General features: G+C 40.8%; 1 protein-coding gene across 2 annotated transcripts in view; it reads right to left on the minus strand.

The window, feature by feature from the left end:
• Positions 1-19,416, minus strand: part of ATP7B (ATPase copper transporting beta) — a 29,181-nt gene extending 9,765 nt beyond the window's left edge. Inside the window, exons 1-13 of one of the 2 annotated variants that reach the window (XM_030477252.1) lie at positions 19,002-19,416; positions 11,338-12,565; positions 9,544-9,780; positions 8,058-8,221; positions 7,012-7,173; positions 5,460-5,536; positions 4,917-5,091; positions 4,089-4,322; positions 3,809-3,900; positions 3,549-3,676; positions 2,272-2,426; positions 1,941-2,075; positions 1,010-1,204 (exon numbers count right to left, since the gene is read on the minus strand). In XM_030477252.1, the coding sequence (XP_030333112.1) occupies positions 1,010-1,204; positions 1,941-2,075; positions 2,272-2,426; positions 3,549-3,676; positions 3,809-3,900; positions 4,089-4,322; positions 4,917-5,091; positions 5,460-5,536; positions 7,012-7,173; positions 8,058-8,221; positions 9,544-9,780; positions 11,338-12,565; positions 19,002-19,250 (3,231 nt within the window). In that variant the 5' untranslated portion in view covers positions 19,251-19,416. Of the gene's footprint in view, positions 1-1,009; positions 1,205-1,940; positions 2,076-2,271; positions 2,427-3,548; positions 3,677-3,808; positions 3,901-4,088; positions 4,323-4,916; positions 5,092-5,459; positions 5,537-7,011; positions 7,174-8,057; positions 8,222-9,543; positions 9,781-11,337; positions 12,566-18,585; positions 18,666-19,001 lie in introns of those variants that run through there. The other variant, XM_030477253.1, reaches the window with a different exon arrangement.
• Positions 19,417-19,944: the final 528 nt, after the last annotated feature.

Raw genomic sequence — 19,944 nt, forward strand, 5'->3', positions numbered from 1 at the left:
CACTATTCACCAAATTCAGCAATCACTTGTTAGCCAGCCCAATGAATCAGGAGTGAACCAAAAAACACAGCCCCACATATACTGAAACCCAAAGCTAAAGTCAATTCTAACCTTGAAAATAAACAGAGCACAGAGAAACAGGAGAATCAAAAAGCTCAACAAAGTAGGCACTGTTTCTATTCCCAGTTATTCCAACCCACCAGCCTTGCAGAATCCAACAGTTCACCTGATTTTCCAAGCCCTGATCCTAGCCTTGCTTAGATTCAAAAGGTAAAAGGTTGTGACAGTAATTAGCAGTAATTTTTTGTTTGAATTTTTTTTCCAGAGAATTTGGAAAACTTCTGGTCTGTGCTTTATAATGTCCAGCAGGAACAATAATTACCAGTCTGTTTAACTTATTCTTACCATCCTTTTCAGTTAAAATGTTCTCTGTGTGTCTAATCCAGCCTACTATAGCATGGTTTAAACTCATATTCTTTTCACTGGCTGTGGACATGTCAAACCTGTTCCTCCTTCAATCTCCTCCACCTTTCATCAGTTTTCTGTCTTTGAAGGGCTTTTTCTAACTCCTTTTTATCTTTTTTCTCTGTTCTAAATCAACATCAAATCATTCTGTGTTTCTCTTACATCCTACATTTTAAACTGCTGATCATGAACAATATACATTTCACGACAGCCCTCTGAGAAGAGAAGGAAAACACCGGATTATTGGGCTTTTTTGCAGAAGAGGTAAAGAGAGCGCAAAACGCAGAAACTTCTGTGGTCATGCGGAAGATTAGCAGCCTCACTGTTATGAGATTACAAGAATGGTTGGCTTTCAACATTTTGCTGTTACTACTTTGAAGAAAGAAGATCAGATCTGTCTTCTTTACCTTCATGAGCAGCAACCAATAGAAAATAAACAAACAATATTCTGCAGTCTTTCTCTGGACCAGCAGGATTTCCTAGGAAATCCTTGCCATGTAGCAACAGCTGGGTGAGCTACAAAAGTATAGAATGAACTATTAACCTTGTGTGCCATTTCCAGGGGTTTTCCACCTTTGATGAGGATGCCGTTCTGCGCAGCTACACCTGTGCCCACCATCACAGCTGTGGGGGTAGCCAAGCCTAAAGAACATGGGCATGCAATGCTCAGCACAGTGATTGAGGTTTGAAATGCAAACCTCAGTATTAGTTCAGCTTTTGAAACGTGTTTATTCTGCTTCTGCAAGAAGAGAGAAGGGATAGGGGGAAAGAAAGAGATCTATGATTGCTGACAGAAGACAACATAGATGTACAATGAATCATAGTAATTTCAAAAAACACATCTGCATGGAAACTTCCAGTAGAGGAAAGCAATATATTATTGTTACTGTAATGGTACAGAAAGGTCAATGTTATGAATTGTTTACGGCAGTATTTTCTGTATTTTTTGCTGCTCAAGCACACGTATGCTTGACTCTGCTCTTGGGCTCCTGGATGAAAATATAACTTGTTGGCATTTCCCTTATAGCTTAGCAAAGGACAATCCTATTTCTGAGTACACAGATTCCCACAGTTTCTGAGCATAGCAAACACACATCCTAGAGATAATAGAAGCTCATCTTTCTAAAGCCAAAACCACTATCTGCCATCAGGAACGCAGATGTCCAAAAAAATTTAGGCATGATAGGAATGGCTCAGCTCCTTGCAATGCAGCTATAGATCATGTTTAGTCCACAAAGACTGTCAGTAATTTCAGTTTGTAGATACCACATGCAGAACTAAGGGGTAAATGAAAAGATATATTTATACCTGCAGACAGATTTTTATTAGTGTAATTATGTGCTCTGTGTAGAAAACACCATATTGTTTAAAAGTATTTGCCAAGTTGCAACATCAAACCCTACACACAGAAGGTATGTTAATTACACTGGAAGATATCCTAACACCCAAATTCATCTCTTACTGAAATTACTTACAGGAAAATATTTTTGAATAACATCAAAATTTATAAACCCAATTGTGATCCATACTATCAATGTCACTGTTGAAATGATGATGATAAATGGTACAAAATATCCACTAAACTTATCTGCCAGTTGCTGGATGGGTGCCTATAAGAAAGAAAAATAGATGTTTGCATGTTTATGGTCAAAACACGTAAATATGCAGAGTTCATAAAAATGTCTAATAGTCTTTATCTGATTCTTTTTTGAAGTCTGGAGAAACACATAGTTTGCTGGACAAGTAAATATATCAAAATTTTTAATCAAAACCTATGAATAAGGTTTTCTTTCCTATTATTTTTACCTTTGACATTTGAGCTTCTTCCACTAATTTCACAATCTGTGCCAGAGTGGTATCGTTACCAACATGAGTTGCATTAACAAGAACTGAGCCATGTGCATTTATAGAACCAGCAATCACTGTGCTCCCAGGCTTTTTAGTGACTGGCATAGCTTCCCCTAGAAAGAAAAGATAAAATAAATGAACCAATGCCCCTCATAACGGTGAGCATAGCCCATTAGCCCACAGCTCGTTGTATGCTAGCAAAACTAGTATGCTAAGCAATAATCATCAGAAATTACGTATTATCTATCTCTATCTAGTCAAGACGTGTTAAGTGGTGTCATACATTTATAAACTTTTTTCTAGGCTTACTTCCAAAGAAAATGCTGTTTCTTTGGTCCTAACTCTCCAGTACATCCTCCCTCAAAAGGGCCAGGAGCAAATTGGTCGTAAAAAGAACTTCTAGGAATTTCTCCAGTTAACACTTTGCATAGCAATGGGTGGTGGAAATTAAGACATAAATCTGTCTTTATTTCTACCACCCTCAGTTTTCAAAGATTAGAAAAGTTGTCTTTGTGGAAAAGCTCCTCTTCTCACACTGCCTCTCAAAAAATAATATCTCTATAAAATCTTTATTTTCTTTATTTTTAGGGTTAGTGATAATGACTGGTTCTCTTAAACTAAGGGTGTCTCTGTTCCCCAAGCAAAGTAAATACGTAACTAAAACAAGCCAATAGCAATGTAAAATTTTCATATCCTTTACTTATTTATAAGAATTGAACAATGCAGTAAATCCTTATTACATTTACAAAATGAAATTAAAGTTTTAGAAGCTGTGAAAGTCCCAGGACCCTTAATGAGCATCATGTTGTGAGGCTTTCTTTCCATCTCCTTGCTCATTGGGAGAAGTCCTGATTGGTGCCCATGCATACACACCCCAACATCTCAGCAATATTTCCCCATTGCCCTTTAGAAGTTATTTCTGAGAAGGCACCATCTCTACAAAAACATTCCAGCGGAAATTCCCACGAGATCTTTGGAATAGTGACAGTAGTGCTTAGACTCTACCCATCTCATCAGTAAGTTATTAAAAGTAACCAAACTGAGCAGAAATTCCCCAGCTTTTCAGGCTGTGTGCAGACACAGGATTTGGCTTCAAGCTCACAAACGCTGGGCACAGCATCCATTAAGGTGGGAGGTTATTCATACTGCAGCTTTTGGGTTGGGTCTGCTCTCTTTTCTTGTAAGAAAGAGTTCTAGAGGATTTTACTTCTCTGTGTAAGTGTAAGGGAAGTTACCAGTAATGAGAGACTCATCTGCCATAGAAGTGCCTTCAATGACCTTTCCATCCACTGGGAACTTTCCACCAGGAACAACCTTTACGATGTCACCCCTTTGAACCAGTTCAACAGCTACCTGCTCCTCCCTACAAAAGACACAAGTAGAACAGGCAGATTATTAACCCATCTAAAGAATAATAATGCTTTCGCATTGACTACATCAAGCCTAGTCTGTGCACCGAGGCAGGCTGAAGGGGTTTTGGTTCATAAATATATACCTGATGATAGAGTGGTCAGGTCCAAGAGTCACCACGGTGGCTTCTGTGGCTTGAAGAGATATAAGTTTAGCAAGAGCTTCTGAGGTCTTACTCTAAGAAAGAGAGATGAATGTTTAAGGTATATTGAGATACATAAATGCTGATGTCTAATTAACACAATGAACTCTAAATGACCTTGTATAATACAAGCTACAGCAGAAACATCTGACTCAAAATTCCTCTGAATAGTTTTATCTACGCTCATTATAAATACACAATAATTAATGTGAAGCTGAGTTACCTTTGCTATGTGTTCCAGCCATCTCCCCAGGGCAATGAACACGAACAGCATCGGAGGAGTGTCAAAGAAAGTGACGGGGCTTTTCTCTGCCTTTTCAACTATTGCTACCACCAGGATCACACAGGAATATACATAGGCAATCGTCGTGGCTAGTACGATGAGCACATCCATATTGGCCATCTTGTGCTTCAGTGACTTGTAAGCTTGTACATAAAAATACCACCCACCAAGAAACTGTTGGTGTAAGCATGGACAGACTCATATTAAGATTACAGCAGTGAAAACGGAGAGTACATAATACTGCCTATAGCAGAATTATAAACACATAGTAGGTAAGGGAAAGCATTGCTGTCCCATGCAAATTTTGTATTGACATAACTTCAGTGAAGTAATCTACTAGCAGACTGACTCCATTGTCAACCTCTCACTTGCCCTTCCTTGTTCTCCAAACAACTCTACCAGATAAATGTCATCCTTTTCCTCAGCAATGCAAGGTAAACAAGGCACTGAAGTTGAAGGTATTTGCCTACAGCTACCCAATTAGTTTGCAGCTGATCAGGTATTTCTTCATTTTAACACTACCTTCCCCACTTGGAAAATTATCTTTGTCAACTTTGACAACTGATGTAACTTTGTCAGGAGTAAGTGCTGCAAGCAATTACAGAATGGATAACTTGCAGAAAAGTGTCACTTCCTTCTGCATAGGTGGTACAGATAAGACGGCAGGCCTAATCCACTAAACCCTTCCAGTCTCCTGTCTTTATCACATCAGATTGCATAAATGGGAGATTAATAGAAAGCAAACCCTTAGGAAGTCTGTGGACATACCTGAACAAAAGTGCACAGGACAAAGAAGAGAAGGTTTAAAATAGATAATCCAGGAATGATGTTCTGTTCCAGCACCATAGACCCATGGTGCTCACCATCAGGTATTAGCATATAAATCATTAGGATTAAGACAGGGATACCAAACAGCAGGCTGCACAAGAAAGATTTCCTCCACCTGAAAAGTAGAAGCTGTAAATCCCTGGTTGTCACACAGGCCACAGTACTGAGGCCTGTGCCAATACTGTGCTCGCTGTGCCAAGCTTGGGGTATTAATAATGTAGTGACACACAGCTTCAGGATATATGGGAAAGAACCAACATTTTGGGACAGTTTCAAGTGTCTCCTACATGTTTAACTGTATAGACTTCTATTAGTTAAAAACCGAAACTAATGAAAGTAATAAAAGTACTTGAACCAAATGGCAAATCATAAAATTAAATATGCTTTACACAATGATAAGCTAAATTAACTGGGAAGGGCAGGGGGAGTTACAGGGGATGATCTATACACATTCATTAGTGAGAGAGAAAGAGAAATACTTACTGCTGGATTTCCTTTTTATGATCTAGGTTATGTGCATTTGGAACTCTTCTAGCCACAGAAGCATGAAAGCCAATTTCCTTTTTATTGAAAGGGGAGAGAAGATGAGTTAGTTTTGATTAAACTACCCATATTACTTATAACACATTTAAATGACACTACTTTTAGAAGAAATGTCAGAAAAGGACACCATTCCATATTTAATAAATGCCAACTTCTTATTTATTTTCAGATCCTGCCAACATGAGAGAATATTTCAGACAGTACTCAAAATGTGGACTGCAAATGGTTTCTGCTACTTATACATAGACACAGTGTATAGATGCAGTGAATGTCCCAGGTTTCTTAGACATAGGAACCTCCCACTGACAGCTAGAGATTCACTGCCCTCCTCCTCCAGGGAAATTTATGCCCTTTCATCTCCACCAGAGAAAAAAACATGATAGATAGGAAATACCACAAAGCAAGGTAAAAATGTATAAGCCACGGGGCTAGTCAACCTTGTGAGCATCTTCTTAACACTACAGTTGAGTAGACAAACCGGAAGTTGAACATCAAAGTAGCTAGCATTTGTTTAAATCTGTAAAACAACAGACTACAAGGCAAAGCATCCCCAAAACAAATATAAGCAAATAGCCAGTTTTGACTGATGCTTTAATGTGTTACTGCAGTAGAACCATGCTCCCTTCCCCCAAAGCTCACAAAAAACCCAAAGCACACTTGTAAGCACAATACATTTAAACTTTGTACCTGCAACATGAGATGCTCCTGTGACAAAATACACTTTGCAGAACTACTTTGCCAGCCTGAACAGTCTAATAGTTAACATGTTAATCACTGCTGCCCCATCAATTCTGTGGTCTAGGAGCTTTTTCCTGCATAAATACTCTGGAACGCAAACGGCAAACAGTCTCTGCTGTCCTCCTGACTACTCGATTGCATGTGCCCCACACAGTAAGTTCTCTTCCCTTCTGGTGGGGCAGAGAAGGAAAAAATTTTGCCCACAACTTGGCCATGATAATGGCAGATTTTGTGATCTGTGTGGTTACTGTTAAGCCAAGATTTTTTTCGCTTAGTGGCTGTATCACAAGCTCTTTCGGTTTAAAAAGTTCTCCTCTGAATTGTTGTGGGAATAAATGCCAGTGTATACAGAGATGTGTAATACTTGTGGTATGAGCTGTCATAAAACTTCTTTTACAGCCTCTTTCACTGGCAAGAGAAAGTAGTATTTTTTTCTGAAGTATCAACACTTCACTGAAATGACGGAATCAGACACACATGATTCTACACACAGAATTGCAACGAATGCATATATGACACCTTTACCAGATATAGATAAGAAAGGTTTGGTTTTGCAGTTTTCAGTGTTTTTAGAGTAACAACCTGGGCTACTATGCACTACTGTGGAGCACAGCTGCTCCACTACAAGAGCAAAAACATATGACAATAACTGTTATCTGCAAAAGTCAGTGAAACCTCTCAAATATCAGCTGCTTTGTTTCCTTTTTAACTTCACCTTACAATTGCTTGTACATAAAACATTTCTAAAGCCTACCTCAATTATTTTTATAATATCTCGAGGTCCAGTAATCTCAGGATCAAACTGGATGTGAGCTTTGCAAGTGGCAAGAGCAACTGAGGCATATAATATGCCATTTGTTCTCATGAGTTTGGATTCAATATTGTGAACACAAGAAGCACAAGTCATCCCTGCAATCTAAAGAAAAGACAAATTGAGATACAGTTAGCAACCCCCAACATTCATCCAATATTTGTGGATGAATTTGAAACCCACCCTCCTGGTGTCACAAAGGTACTAATGACTATTCAAGCTCTGCTGGTACTGACCCAAGGCCTCAACATGAAGATTTTATAGAGCTGCCTTTAATGAAACAAAGCCAAGAACATAACCATACATTTTTATCATAAAATTCTGCAAGCAGCAATTATAGTCACAACTGGATATTTGTATAGCAGCACTTGTACTCTGCATTAACTGTCATAGTATTGCTAATATAGTCCTATCAGCAGCAATATTAACATTACCAAAAATCAAAATCTGCATGGGTGCAGCTCTTGCTTGCTTAAATTTTCCTGTGGCTTCAATAAGACATGTTCCTACTTTCTGATCTATTAGCACAGCTGTTGACTGTTGTTATCTGTCTTTTAGTAGGTACGTGTCAGAGACTAAAAACAGACTTTTGAAGGATCTGTCCTTCATACAAACAATTTACTAATTTTACACAAAGTTCTCAGACCTCTATACAAAGCCCCGGGCATTATTAACATGTATTTGATGTTACATTCTCAGTTGCTCAGAGTCTGTAGTGGTGACTGAATGCCTTCACAGAAAAGTTCAATTTCATTTCTCCTTGCTATGGAAAGTCTATTCTGTACATACAACCATCACTTTTCACTACAGCACCTTTGGACAGGTTCTTCCAAGACAAATTGATTTTGTCTTTTCAGCAATTAAGAAAAAATAGTGTCACCAGCCAGAACTGACCTGCTGAAGCCACAGCTCTTTAACCAGAAGCATTTGCAAGAAAATTGTTTTTCCAGGCCAAACCCAACATATGATTTCAAATATGCATGACTTACAAGAAGCTCCACATTCCCTTCTGTTTCTTCATGATCTTCTATGACAGTAGCACCAAAACCCAAATTCTGGATCAGCTGTGCTATTTCAACAGGCTGTATAAGTTCTGGCTTGTATTTTATCTCTGCTTTACCTGCCATCAGTGCTACCAACACTGAAACAATTCCTGCAGTGGCAATAATAAAAAATATTAGATAATGTATCTCCTTTGAGAGGAAGAAAAATAAAATATTACCAGTAATTGTCAGCAAGGGCTGTAACAACTGAAGAAATGTTATAAGCCTAATGATTTCTCTTTGCCTCCTTCTAGTGTTGCTCCCTAGTCACAACAGCAGTTTTCTCTGAGATCCAGCCACACTGCAGCTCCCTTCAGCAATGAGAAGAACTGCAAGAGTTACTCATAGAAAGAGGTGAGCTTTGCTATTATCTAATGGGACAAAAAATATGTTCAGAAGCAATCTTTACACTCATTGCTGCAAGCTCTACCCTGGACTCTCTAAGTTTTGAAAGCCCTAAACAAAGCCCACAGCACAATGGGTTATTTTTTCATCTTCTTTTTGTTTTGGTTTTGGTTTTGTGTGGTTTTTTGTTTGTTTGTTTGTTTAAATAAATAAATAAATCCACAGAAATCTACATTTGGAATTTAAAAGCAAAACATAAAAATCACAGGCAAAAATAGCTATTCTGAAGTGCTAATGGTTTCTTAGATTTTTAAATCAAGGCAGTGGGACCACCACTGGGAGACTCAGGGCACAGTAATTAATAAGCAAAATCCTCCAAAGGCATCCCTACACAAATTAAATCACACATTGCTGAGGCTCATCTGTTCATCTTCTATATGGCCAGGGGAAAGGCAGCTCCAGTCTGCAGATTTCTAACCTAATAAGCTTTGCTGTGCCTAACTTAATATAATTACCAAGGCACTGGAGCCATGCATTTGTTTATACCTGCTTGTGCAAATGTGACCTGAAGGGTAAGTTTCACAAACATGCCAGAGCTCTCAATAGCTCTGGAAGAGACGGATTGCTCTGTAAAGCAATAAAGCCCTGAAAACTAAATGAGAACCATTTCTCTGCTCTTGTCTTGAGCCTTATTTGAAATTTTTATCACATTACAGCAACTTACTGTTACGATACAATTATGCCCATTGGGTTTGTCCACCAGTGCAGTAGGATAGTTAAAACAGTGATACAGTTACCTTAGCACTAAGAAAGAATATTAAGCCTATTTAACCTCCAGATGTTGTACCACAGTCTTTTCCATTAATCACATGGAATATCTTTTCCATTCTATAGTCCCTTCTATTCTATTATCATAGAATTCTATTATCATAGAATCATAGAATGGTTTGGGTCAGAAGGGACATTAAAGATCATCTAGTTCCAACTCCCCTGCCATGGGCAGGGACACCTTCTACTAGACCAGGTTGCTCAAGGCCCCATGCAACCTGGCCATCAATGAAGATTATAGGAATCTGAAATTTGTTACCATCTTGTTTCTGCAAATTCCTTTCAATGGTAGACACACAGGATGCACAGGTCATGCCCATGATTTGTAAAAAACACTTCTCAGCTGTTCCTCCGCTGGGCTGGTTTGGCCCATGAAGATGTGGACTGTCTGGAAGAGCGTCTGAGGAACAGCCTTGGCGAGGAGGCTCTGGAGCTTGAGGCTGCACAGCAGCTTTGCTGGTGTCAGGCTGGTGCTTATGTTCTCCAGTGGCAGTATCTTGAATAAATGCACAATACACTGAACAAACACTATTTACAGTGAGATTGGATGATGCAAAACTACAAATGGGTCACATTTATCAATCATGCAAAGTCTCTAAGTTGTTTGAAAGGTGACATAGTAATCTTGGTCTCTTCATGGAAATAATATATGTGTGTAACAGTACACATTCACCAGTAGCACTTGCATGACCATTTAACTCTATAGAACTAGTTTTCCACTTTCAGATGGCAAATGACTCCCTCCAATTTCAATGCCTAGACCTGACACCAACCTCCACTCACCAAAGATATACTGCTATCTAGAGGGTCCTTATCCAGCACAGAGAAGGCAGTCCAGTCATATCCCTTCTGTCCCTGTTGTCATCTGCGCACAACTTATAGCACTTCATCTCAAACAAGGAAAAGGACAAGTTCCTCAACGTGTTTCTCTTTATGGCACAATATTTACACTGCAAGTACTGCAAATGAGTAGTGGAAGGATTTGCAGCACCCGGAAGACTTCAACACATACAGGTCCGTTGCAATCATTTTTGTTCTTTACCAGATACTGAACAGACACCCAACAGCTCCAGCTGTGTTCACAAACTGCCTCCCTTTAGCAGAGGTTTGTGTAAAGGAACTAGAGTTGCTTCTGAACACATTAAACACTGGGAGTCCCCTCCTTTTCCACAGATAAATCAGGTTCCACCAACAAATTATAAACCAAACAAATCATAATTAAACACCACGTATGGGCTTCTCCTCATTTGTATAGTATCACAGATTCAGAGGGATTGGACCCATGAGAAAAGCACACAGGATGTGGTCTATTGTGATCAAACTAAATCATTCCAGATAAAGTACATCAGCATCTGAAAGCAAATCTGCTGAGTTGAAGCAGATAAATATTGCCTCATTTGAAATTCACTAAAAAGGAGATTGTGTACAATAGCAAGTTCTTAAATATTGAGCACATGTACAAAACATACAAACTGTGCTGCAGCTGACACATGGAAGTACCTGCTCCCACCAAAGAGTACCTGCATCTTGCCACTTCCTCACTTAAAGTAAGGCTTAGTAAAGTAGGGCTAGCAAAAATCCTCAATAAATAAAGGTCAATGGATTAGGACACTAAAAAGAGATTTTAGTTAGGTAAAAGGTGGTTTTAAATGAAAGAGATGTCAATTAGTTTGTGGGTTTTAGTATTTTGGAACATAAATGAAAACATTTGGTTTGATAGATCTACTTACAGCAGCCTGTAGACATAGAAGGAAACCTACTCCAGTGGATAAGGGGATCAGCTCTTTAAAGACCTTGTGCCAACTTTCAAACCTTTGGGTTCATAATGTACCTCAACTTTTCCACCCACCAGTACAGTTCTTAAGGGCTGAAATAAGGTGCTTCACAGCTGAAATCTCTCTCCCTTGCAAAGTGAGGTCAGATCAGGTCAGTCCCTTAGAAAAGACAACGCCAATGTGATGTTTTAAGAGTTTCTCTCCAGAAGAGAATCTCAACTCAGGTGTCTCATGGCCCAGCTTGGCACGCTACCCACGGAACCCAGGAACACTGTTACCTGTCAGTACAGAAGCATCAAACCCCATGTCTTCTATGGCAGCTCTTATCTCTTCTCCATTGGTGACAGCTGGATCATAATGTATGGTCCCAGTTCTGCCAGCTAAAGAAACTTCTATACGCTGCACTCCTTCTCTCTGTGATATGGTCCCTTCTATGGACTGTACGCAAGAATTGCAGGTCATGCCATCAATCCTAATGACAGCCGTGCATCTCATGTCTTGCAGTGGCTCTCTGAAAAGATCACATTGGGAAGCAGGTGATGGAGATGCTCTTTTATTTGTTTCTGAACCGTTAAGGAGGCATACTTTAAAGTTTCCAGGTGGAAGGGATTCAATAGCTTGCTGCAGAGCTGACAGGGTAATTAAATTTGGGCTATACTGTACCACAGCACGTTTATGCTCCAAAGACACTTCAATACTTTGTATGCCAGGCAGATCTGATATATTTCCTTCAATGTTTCTGACACATGAGTTGCAGTGCATGCCTTCTATCTGTACAGCCACCGTAGCTGTGCTACTCATCTTGGTGACCCGTAGATCTACTCCATCACTCCCAAGACTTGCTGGTGTCTCCTTGGGGTTTGCATTCTGCAAGCGCTCAAGATTGAGGACACCCAGCTTCAAAGGGGCTGATTTACTTTTGATGGTGCAGTCATACCCCAGGTTACTGATATGACTCTTGAGGTCGTCAGGCTGAATGATGTAAGGATAGTACGCAATAATTGCTTCCTGGTTACCAAGTGACACCTTGATTTTTGCCACACCATGCAGTTTCCTAATCTTTCCTTCAATGTTGGTGGCACAGGACTGGCATGTCATGCCTTCTATCCGAAGCTTAACTACTGCTTCTTTCAAGCATGACAAATTTACAGTTGCTGTTGTCAATCTCTCTTCTGCTGTATTGGCATCAAAGCCCATATCCTGAATTTCCTGGCAAATCTGCTCAGGACTTATGTCTGACTGCAGATACTTTATTACTGCGTTGTTTTGTTCAAGAGAGACTTTAATGCTCACAATGCCCTTCACCTTGGAAATACGACCTTCTATCGACTGCACACATGATTGGCAAGTCATTCCCACAATGTTGACTGCCACAGTGCGTTCTTGGGAAGATGAAGAGGGCCCAGTTTCAAAGCTGTCCTCATAGCCCATGTTGTCAAAAGCAAAACTGTGTTTCATTGTAGACTCCAGCTCACAGCCAGGGGGAGAATCAGTATTGGACAAAGCCTAAGGAGCAAGAGGCAAAATAAAATATCGTTAGCCCTGTAAAAGCAGCAATATTCTGCATGTGCTTTCAAGTCAGGCTATACCACCAAAATACTTCACAGTTAACTTACACTTTGAATACATTACCAGTGATCTATGCCTACGATGACGAATCATGCCTCTGACACTTCTCTTGCACAGCAATTTAAAAAATATTTACTAGGGATATAAAAGCAAAATTATCTCAATATTCCCACCCCAATGCAACCATTTAAAACCTGAGCTCTCTGCAGCCACAGGGCACTTCCACTATGCAGCCCAAGCCCTGATTGTCAAGGGCACACTGGCACAAAGGGTCACAGCAGAGTGTGGGCTGATCGCCTCTCCACAAATGTCAGAAGCTGGCTCAGTCTGGCCAGCCTGCTACTGCAGGAGTCCAAACCAAACCAAACCAAAATGTTCACAGCAAACAGAACCAAGGATTTCCCAGGAGCCTGAAGCAAGCTGGCACAGGGAGGACCTGTTGCCTGGTATCTGAAGAGCTATGTGCATGCAGATCTTTGAAGTTAAAATCTATATCTGACAAAGATTTTAAAAGACACAGAACTATATGCAGATACTTCCACTATGGTTTAGTTTAATCTACCTCCTTGTAAGGCACCTAAGAAAGACCATATATTGAGACACAAGAACTCACTGGTTTGATCTAATACCAATTTTCAGAATGTAGTGGCCAGTACTGAAGTAGATCAGCCAGAAGTGGACTATCTCTCATGGGCTCTGCAGTACTGGCACTCTATGGTTTAATACACCCAATTAAATTCAAAATGAATTATTAAAGAAAAAAAAGTGATAAAAGGCAATGCTTCTTACAGAACAGTTAACTGGAGCACAGACTCTGTTGCCTAAGGAAATTGCTGGCACCAAGTGACGAGAAAGATTGAGAAGGGGATGGACAAGTCCCACATTGTCAGATTTCATGGGAAGAACATCAAAATTCATGTCTGTGACTTAAGGCAGCTTTAATTACTAAAAATCCAAATGCGAGCTACGACAGATCTATTCTCTTGCCTGCAAAGCTTTGATCTCTCCAGCATTCAGTAAAGCACCTGATGCTGGGCATTACTGCAGGGATGAGCAGGAGAAGGGGCCGCTGGATCAGGCTCAGTACCACAAATCTTGTTCACACCACTGAGAAGAAAAGTACCTCCTCAGTACCACAGTACAGATGAGAAGCATTTAGGCTGATTATTAACACTAGACTGCATCCAGTTCATTTGCTGCAGTATTCAAAATTCATTAACCTGATTTTGTTTCATGCTTAGACAGCTTGAGAATAATGAGGTCTGGGGTCACGACCAAAATGGCAAAACATTAAGACAAATTTGCTTTCAGCCTTCTCTACTGTGCTTCTTAAAACAAGAGGAATGAGAAACTCCAGCTTTTCAGCATTACACTGCAGCTCCTCACTACCCCAAACGCGCCCCTCCTTTGCCCCCTCCATCTCCACTGGGCCTCAAGGCTTTGGGGATGCTGGGGAAGAAGAGTCATGGGAATATTTTAGCCCTGACATTCTCTTTTGCCTCCCACTGCCACAGGCCTGGCAGCACCCAGGGCACGTACTGCTCTCCTTGCCCTTGTCTTCCCAGAAGTTGCTGAAATCCCCAACACACATGAAAATGCACAACTACCATGGCCTCGTATATGGGAAAGAAGCTCATCTGATAAGTGAAAAGTCTCTCACCCACCCATTTTGCTCGTGGTGGCCCGCTCTTTTTACCACAAACACCCAGTAAGGAAAAACTTTGCATGGGATTTACAGGAGCTCACCCTGTATGTTTACTTTGGCTCATATGACAAAGGTCTTCCGCACCCTTTGGCAAAACAGAGCATGAGAGAGGAGCAAGACGAACATCCTCCGCTTGCCTACTCCACTCCACCATGTTTCTGGCAGCCACCTGGAGATGAAACCCAGGAACCATTACAGGCCTTATGTCCTCCACTGCATTCCTCCACCCCTACACCCAAGCATCTCAGTTTTCCTAGGTACACAGTGACATAAAAGCAATTCAAATTAAATGTATAAAAAGATTAAAGGGTATTTTTTATCCTCCACTCTCTTGAAAAACATAAAAGCAAGGACTGATTTTACTATTTCAATGCACTGTAAGCCACGGGAACATCAAAACTTGGCTGCCACTTTATATTTTGGCTAAAAATCTATCCCAACATTCAGAAGAGTTGGCAAAAATATTTTCTTTGTTACTTGACAAAACCAAATGTTTATGCTCTGTAGGAGAAAAATCCTTGCACACAAATTTTTAAATGACAAGGAGAAAATAGAGAGTGGATGTGGATATATTAAAAAGAAAAAGGCTTATTTCCCTTAAACAAAATCAAACCCCAAAAAAACCCCAAAATGCCAAATCATTGAAGAATCTCCCCCCAGAAAAAAAAAAAACAGAAATATGCACAGGTTCAAATACAGTATTTGCAAAGTCTTCAGTGTTGTTTAACAACTTAAAAAAAAAGAAAAGAGAGAAGAGAAGGCACAAATACATCTATGTATGAATTTTCAAGAAGGGGTGTTGCTACACTATATCAGAGCAAAACAGCAGGTTTGCGTGAGGACACAAAGGTAAGGCATGCAGAAATGTGCCCATAGTTTGCCCCAGGGCACATGCTAGGTCTCAGAAGAGGGTTTCCTGATGCCAGCTGACACCCACACATAAAATGGTATCTATGAGGCTGTATAGGAATTGAGAGACACCATCTGCAATAGGATCAGAGAAGCAATAGCCTCCAAAAATGCCAAAAAAAAAGTGGCTGGGATTCCCAGGAATTACCCCTCCTGCTTGCTTCTGCCTAGAGATAAATACCGGTGAAATAATGAAAATGCATGTGACTCTACATCCATAAGAGAGTGCAAAAGAACCAGATGCATTTACGAACTATTTGTCTCTCACACAAAGGAGGCCTGCTTACTTTGAAGGGCAGATGTACACCAAATCTGTTTGCTCTACCAGTCTCACACATATTTCTACAGTGACTATGCAAAAACTATGTAAATAATGAAAGCATGACATTATGACAATTCTTTGCCTCCCTTGTTCTGCACATAAAAATTGCAACCAAAAACGCACAGCAGAGCGAGGCTCTAGTCTGAAAGCTAAGAATTCCTATGGAAAGCAGTGTTACAAAGCTCATTTAAACAATATAAAAGTAAAAAAAGGAAAAAAAAAGGAAGAAGAAAATCGATAAGAAACACATTGGCACAGAAGCAGCAGTAGCTGGAGAGCTTTAAAGGAAGCACCAGAGTAGGATCAAAAACGTTTGCACCTACGGAAGATAGCTCTAAACCAGACCCAAGATGAGCAGCAATGGAAACTGTGGATGTGCATGTGCATGGCATCTGAAGCTCAGCTCCCAGCATGGGAATTTCAGAGCAAATGCACTGGCATGAAGAACAACCCTTGATGTCCCAGATAGGAGCTGGAGCACTCATGCCTGCCTTAGGGTGAAGCAAGGCTTGAGGAAGCAGGAAGAGGCAGACGCTCCTGCTCCCCAGCCAGTATAAAGGAGGTTATCCAACAGGACTATGCCCTGAGGCTGGACTAATTTTGTGGAAAGCGTTGAGGTGAAGCAGGGCAGGGAAACATCGCTGGATTGGGAGCACCAGGTCTTCAGCCCCAGCTTGGCATGCAGCTCTTGGCATCACAGCATCCAGACCTCAGCAGCAGGTCCGGCAGGAAAGTTGGTCATTGTCCATGGCCTGTGCAACTGGTCAGCAAAACCACCCCACTGAGTGCTGCCCTCAAAGGCCTAGTGCTGCACTTTCCCCCCATGGGTACTCCCATTCAGAAGTGTAAAGGCAGAGAGTTCAACACAGCAGTGAGAGGACACAGAATAAATGTGAGAAAAGCAACTGAACAGAGGAAAAAAAAAAAGCAAACAAAAAAAACAAAGAAGAAGAAGAAGCCTCAGCACTGGGCAGGCCTCTCTTGTATGCACACATGGTGACCAGTGTCCTGATGATGGATGCAACCCCGTGGCTGTGAAATCAACAAGGTTGGTGCCCTCCTTGGCTTCATGCTCCAGCCACCAGCTGCCCCTGGCTGAGTCCTCATGCTGCCTCCACCCCTGTGCTCCATGGTCACCTTGTGGAGTGACTTGTCACCAGGAACGCCATCCCTCTCCTCCTGAGGGGGTGCAGCCACTTCCAGAATGCCAGTATAACATTCTTGGCATCTGCAGCACAAGGCTGAGTCCATGTCGGGCGCACCTCACAGCTCCCAGAGCATCACACACATGGAGATCCTGCACAGCTGCTGCACCCCTCTGGTGGTCCACCAAGGCTCTCCCCCAGGCTGGTACTGCTTTCCCATCCTCCTACACCTGGCCTGCAGGGATGCCAGTTTTCACTTCCTGAAATTCAAGCACCAGACTCCTCACTGCGATGTCAGGCAGTCAGCCGGCGAGGAGACAGGGCCCGGCCCATTCATCACCTTCCCCTCTGCCTCTCCCCATCTGCTCATCCGTGAATTCCGGACCTCACTGAACCTCTCGCCCAGTATCTCCAGAGGTTTTGAGCTGCTCTTCTCTCTTTACCTCCACTGGCTGAAACCAGCTACTGCCCTCTCACCTTCAAGCACACAACTGCCAAAGAATTATCTTATCTGTGTCACTGTTTTACCTTTCTTGCTTTGTTCTTTCACAACCCACTGATTCATGGCTTTGGATTCAGGCAGGCAGTAACACACAACTGAAAAGCCACATACTATTAATTAAATGCTTCACATGCTTTCCCAGTTTGTTATGGGCGGCCAGTGAACAACGAAATGAGGACAGAGCAGCCTCAGGAACATCAAAGGTCCTGAGTCTTCAGTTTCATGCCTGCACTTCTGAATGGGCAGAAATTCAACCCTCATCCTCCTTAACAAATTTCAGTGCAACTTGTTCATCCATCTTGTTAGCTCGTATCATTTAAATGAATTAGATCTTAACTGGTTGTTCTTCCTTCCCTCTTCCCCCAGGTTTAGTGAAGATTAACAAATGTCAGTAGCTACTATTTTCAGTAACTACTTGCAACACAGATGATTGTTATTTTTCAAACAGTTGCTGAGTTTTAAATGAGGGAAAAACCATCCTCTCCACCTGGATATGGAGATTCAATGAAAGAAAATATTACTTTAAAGCAGCCTTTATGTGCTTTTGTTTTCAAAATACTATGTTAGTTCCCTAATGCTTCTGCCAAGTGACTGCTATTCCACATCTAAGAACAAGTTTCTGTAACAGTACAGATGATGGGGAATTATTTACGCAGTTACAGCTAGTCTTGCTGAAATGAAACCTACACCATAGTTTAACACACCTTAGAGACCTTAACAGGTACTTTTAAATTAAAGGGAGCTATGTAAACCAAGCTCACTTTAGTGGGAAAGGAGAAAGGCTTGTTGTTAATGGATTGTTTCCAATTTAGAATTAAAGCAGAACACTTCATGATATTCATGATGGCTTCAGTACAAGCAAAATGTATATCCCAGTGAACTGAACACAGAAAAGAGATCCTTTGGTAGAAAGAAGTCATTTATGTCATGATTTTTTTCTAGCAAACATTTGTAATGTAAGAAGTAACTCAAGGCAGAAAAAGCCTTCAGCTATATTTGGTCTGTCCTGGCTGTTATTTTATTCCAGTCTGACACTAATTATTTAAGCCATTCTAAGCATATGCAGTTTCCAACGACACAAAATTTGTTCTGAGAGTTCTTTTTCCTTAAATATTCACAATATTCACTGACCCAAACTACACTGCTGTCATTTACATGCCTTTTAAATAGCAAAACCTCTTTTCAAATAATAAACCTCATCAGGTTTTTATCAGCATTGATCTTCCTAAGCCTCTTCACATCAGTTAATTTCCAAAATACCATAGTTATATACATCAATGAATTTAAAAAAAATAAAAAAATAAATGTTGCCACAGATGTATTATCAAGAACTTCCACTAGCATCCACGTAGTAGTTATAAATAAACTACTTACCTACAGTTAGGACCTTTTAATGTTTCTGCAACTTCTGTTATTCCAGAGAATACTTGGTATGAGCTGCTGTCAAACTAGTCAAGCAATTGCAGTTCTAAAGGAGAAATACTAATGTGTTTCCTTACTAAGAATCCCGATGCTATATTATTAGAGGTGGAGCTGAAAAAAATGCTCATTAATTACTACAGCATAACTCATCATTAAAATCTGCTTTCAAAGATTGCTTTCAGAGGACTTTGCATTTGTGTACTGCTTCTTTTGGGGCAGGCATCCATGCTGGGGATTGAGACAATTTAGATAAAGAAGGTTTAACCTCCTTTAACATACAACCCACATCCAACATGCTGTGTTTTAAATTCTCCAGTTCAGAAACACCTCTTTCCTCCCAACACACACATACACACCAGCTCACTGACCTGTCTTTCAACTGCATTGACTTCTGGCATTCCCATGGAGTAACTCTGCAAAAGTTTCTCTTCTTTCTGCGAGTTACTGCTTGCTTTTACCGGAGATCCTGTCTTGGACTTTTCACCAATAATCAGTAGTTCAGGCACATCATGAGCTGCCTGCCGCTTACGAATAGACACCAGGGTTATGTTTTTGTTGTTCAAAGTAGCTAAGCAGGACAGTTCCCTTTTCATTTTATTGTCCAGCTTTCTCTCCATTATCTTTCTGGACTTTAAATATTGCAACTCCAAAGGAAAGCTTTACAAGAGTGGTTATTCAGTGTCTTATCAGCCACACTTCTTTCAGCTACATTTACAATGGCTTGAAGACTTCTGCCCGTCTAATCAACGTGCTCATTAGGCATTCATCACAAAATCCCAGATGTAACCTGTGATCCCTGTGTACACTGCTCGCTGCACTCAGCCACCTGCTTTTCCTGCCAGTTTAAATGCTTCCCACCAATTGGCATCCCTCGTGCTTACCAAACTGCGTTCTGCACTGTTAATCTTTGCACACGGCGTTGCAGCAAGCTCAGCCAAGGCTGCCTTTCACAAGCTAGTCAAACATGACCTGTGTGCACCAGTGCATAATTAACTCAGCCAGCCAGGCATTAGTTCCTTGTGGCCATGTGCATAATCACAGCTCCTACAAAGGGCAATGCTATTCCATTTTCTTCTATGAAATTACCAGGGATTTCTGGGATAAAATGTGGCCCATTCTAACATTGAAAACATGCCTGTGATTATATCATTAGATAGGGTTCCTAGACCAAAGTTCTTTCACTCATTTAGGGCATGAGAACATTCATTCTTTGTTTCAAGGGGGTAAGGGGGTGGAAGAATGAGTACAATATTTATACTCTTTAAAATGTGCCTCTTTACCATCAGCAAGCTTTACTAAAAAACAAACAAC

The sequence above is a fragment of the Strigops habroptila genome, chromosome 2 (genome assembly GCF_004027225.2).
Source record: "Strigops habroptila isolate Jane chromosome 2, bStrHab1.2.pri, whole genome shotgun sequence".
Lineage (NCBI taxonomy): Eukaryota > Metazoa > Chordata > Aves > Psittaciformes > Psittacidae > Strigops > Strigops habroptila.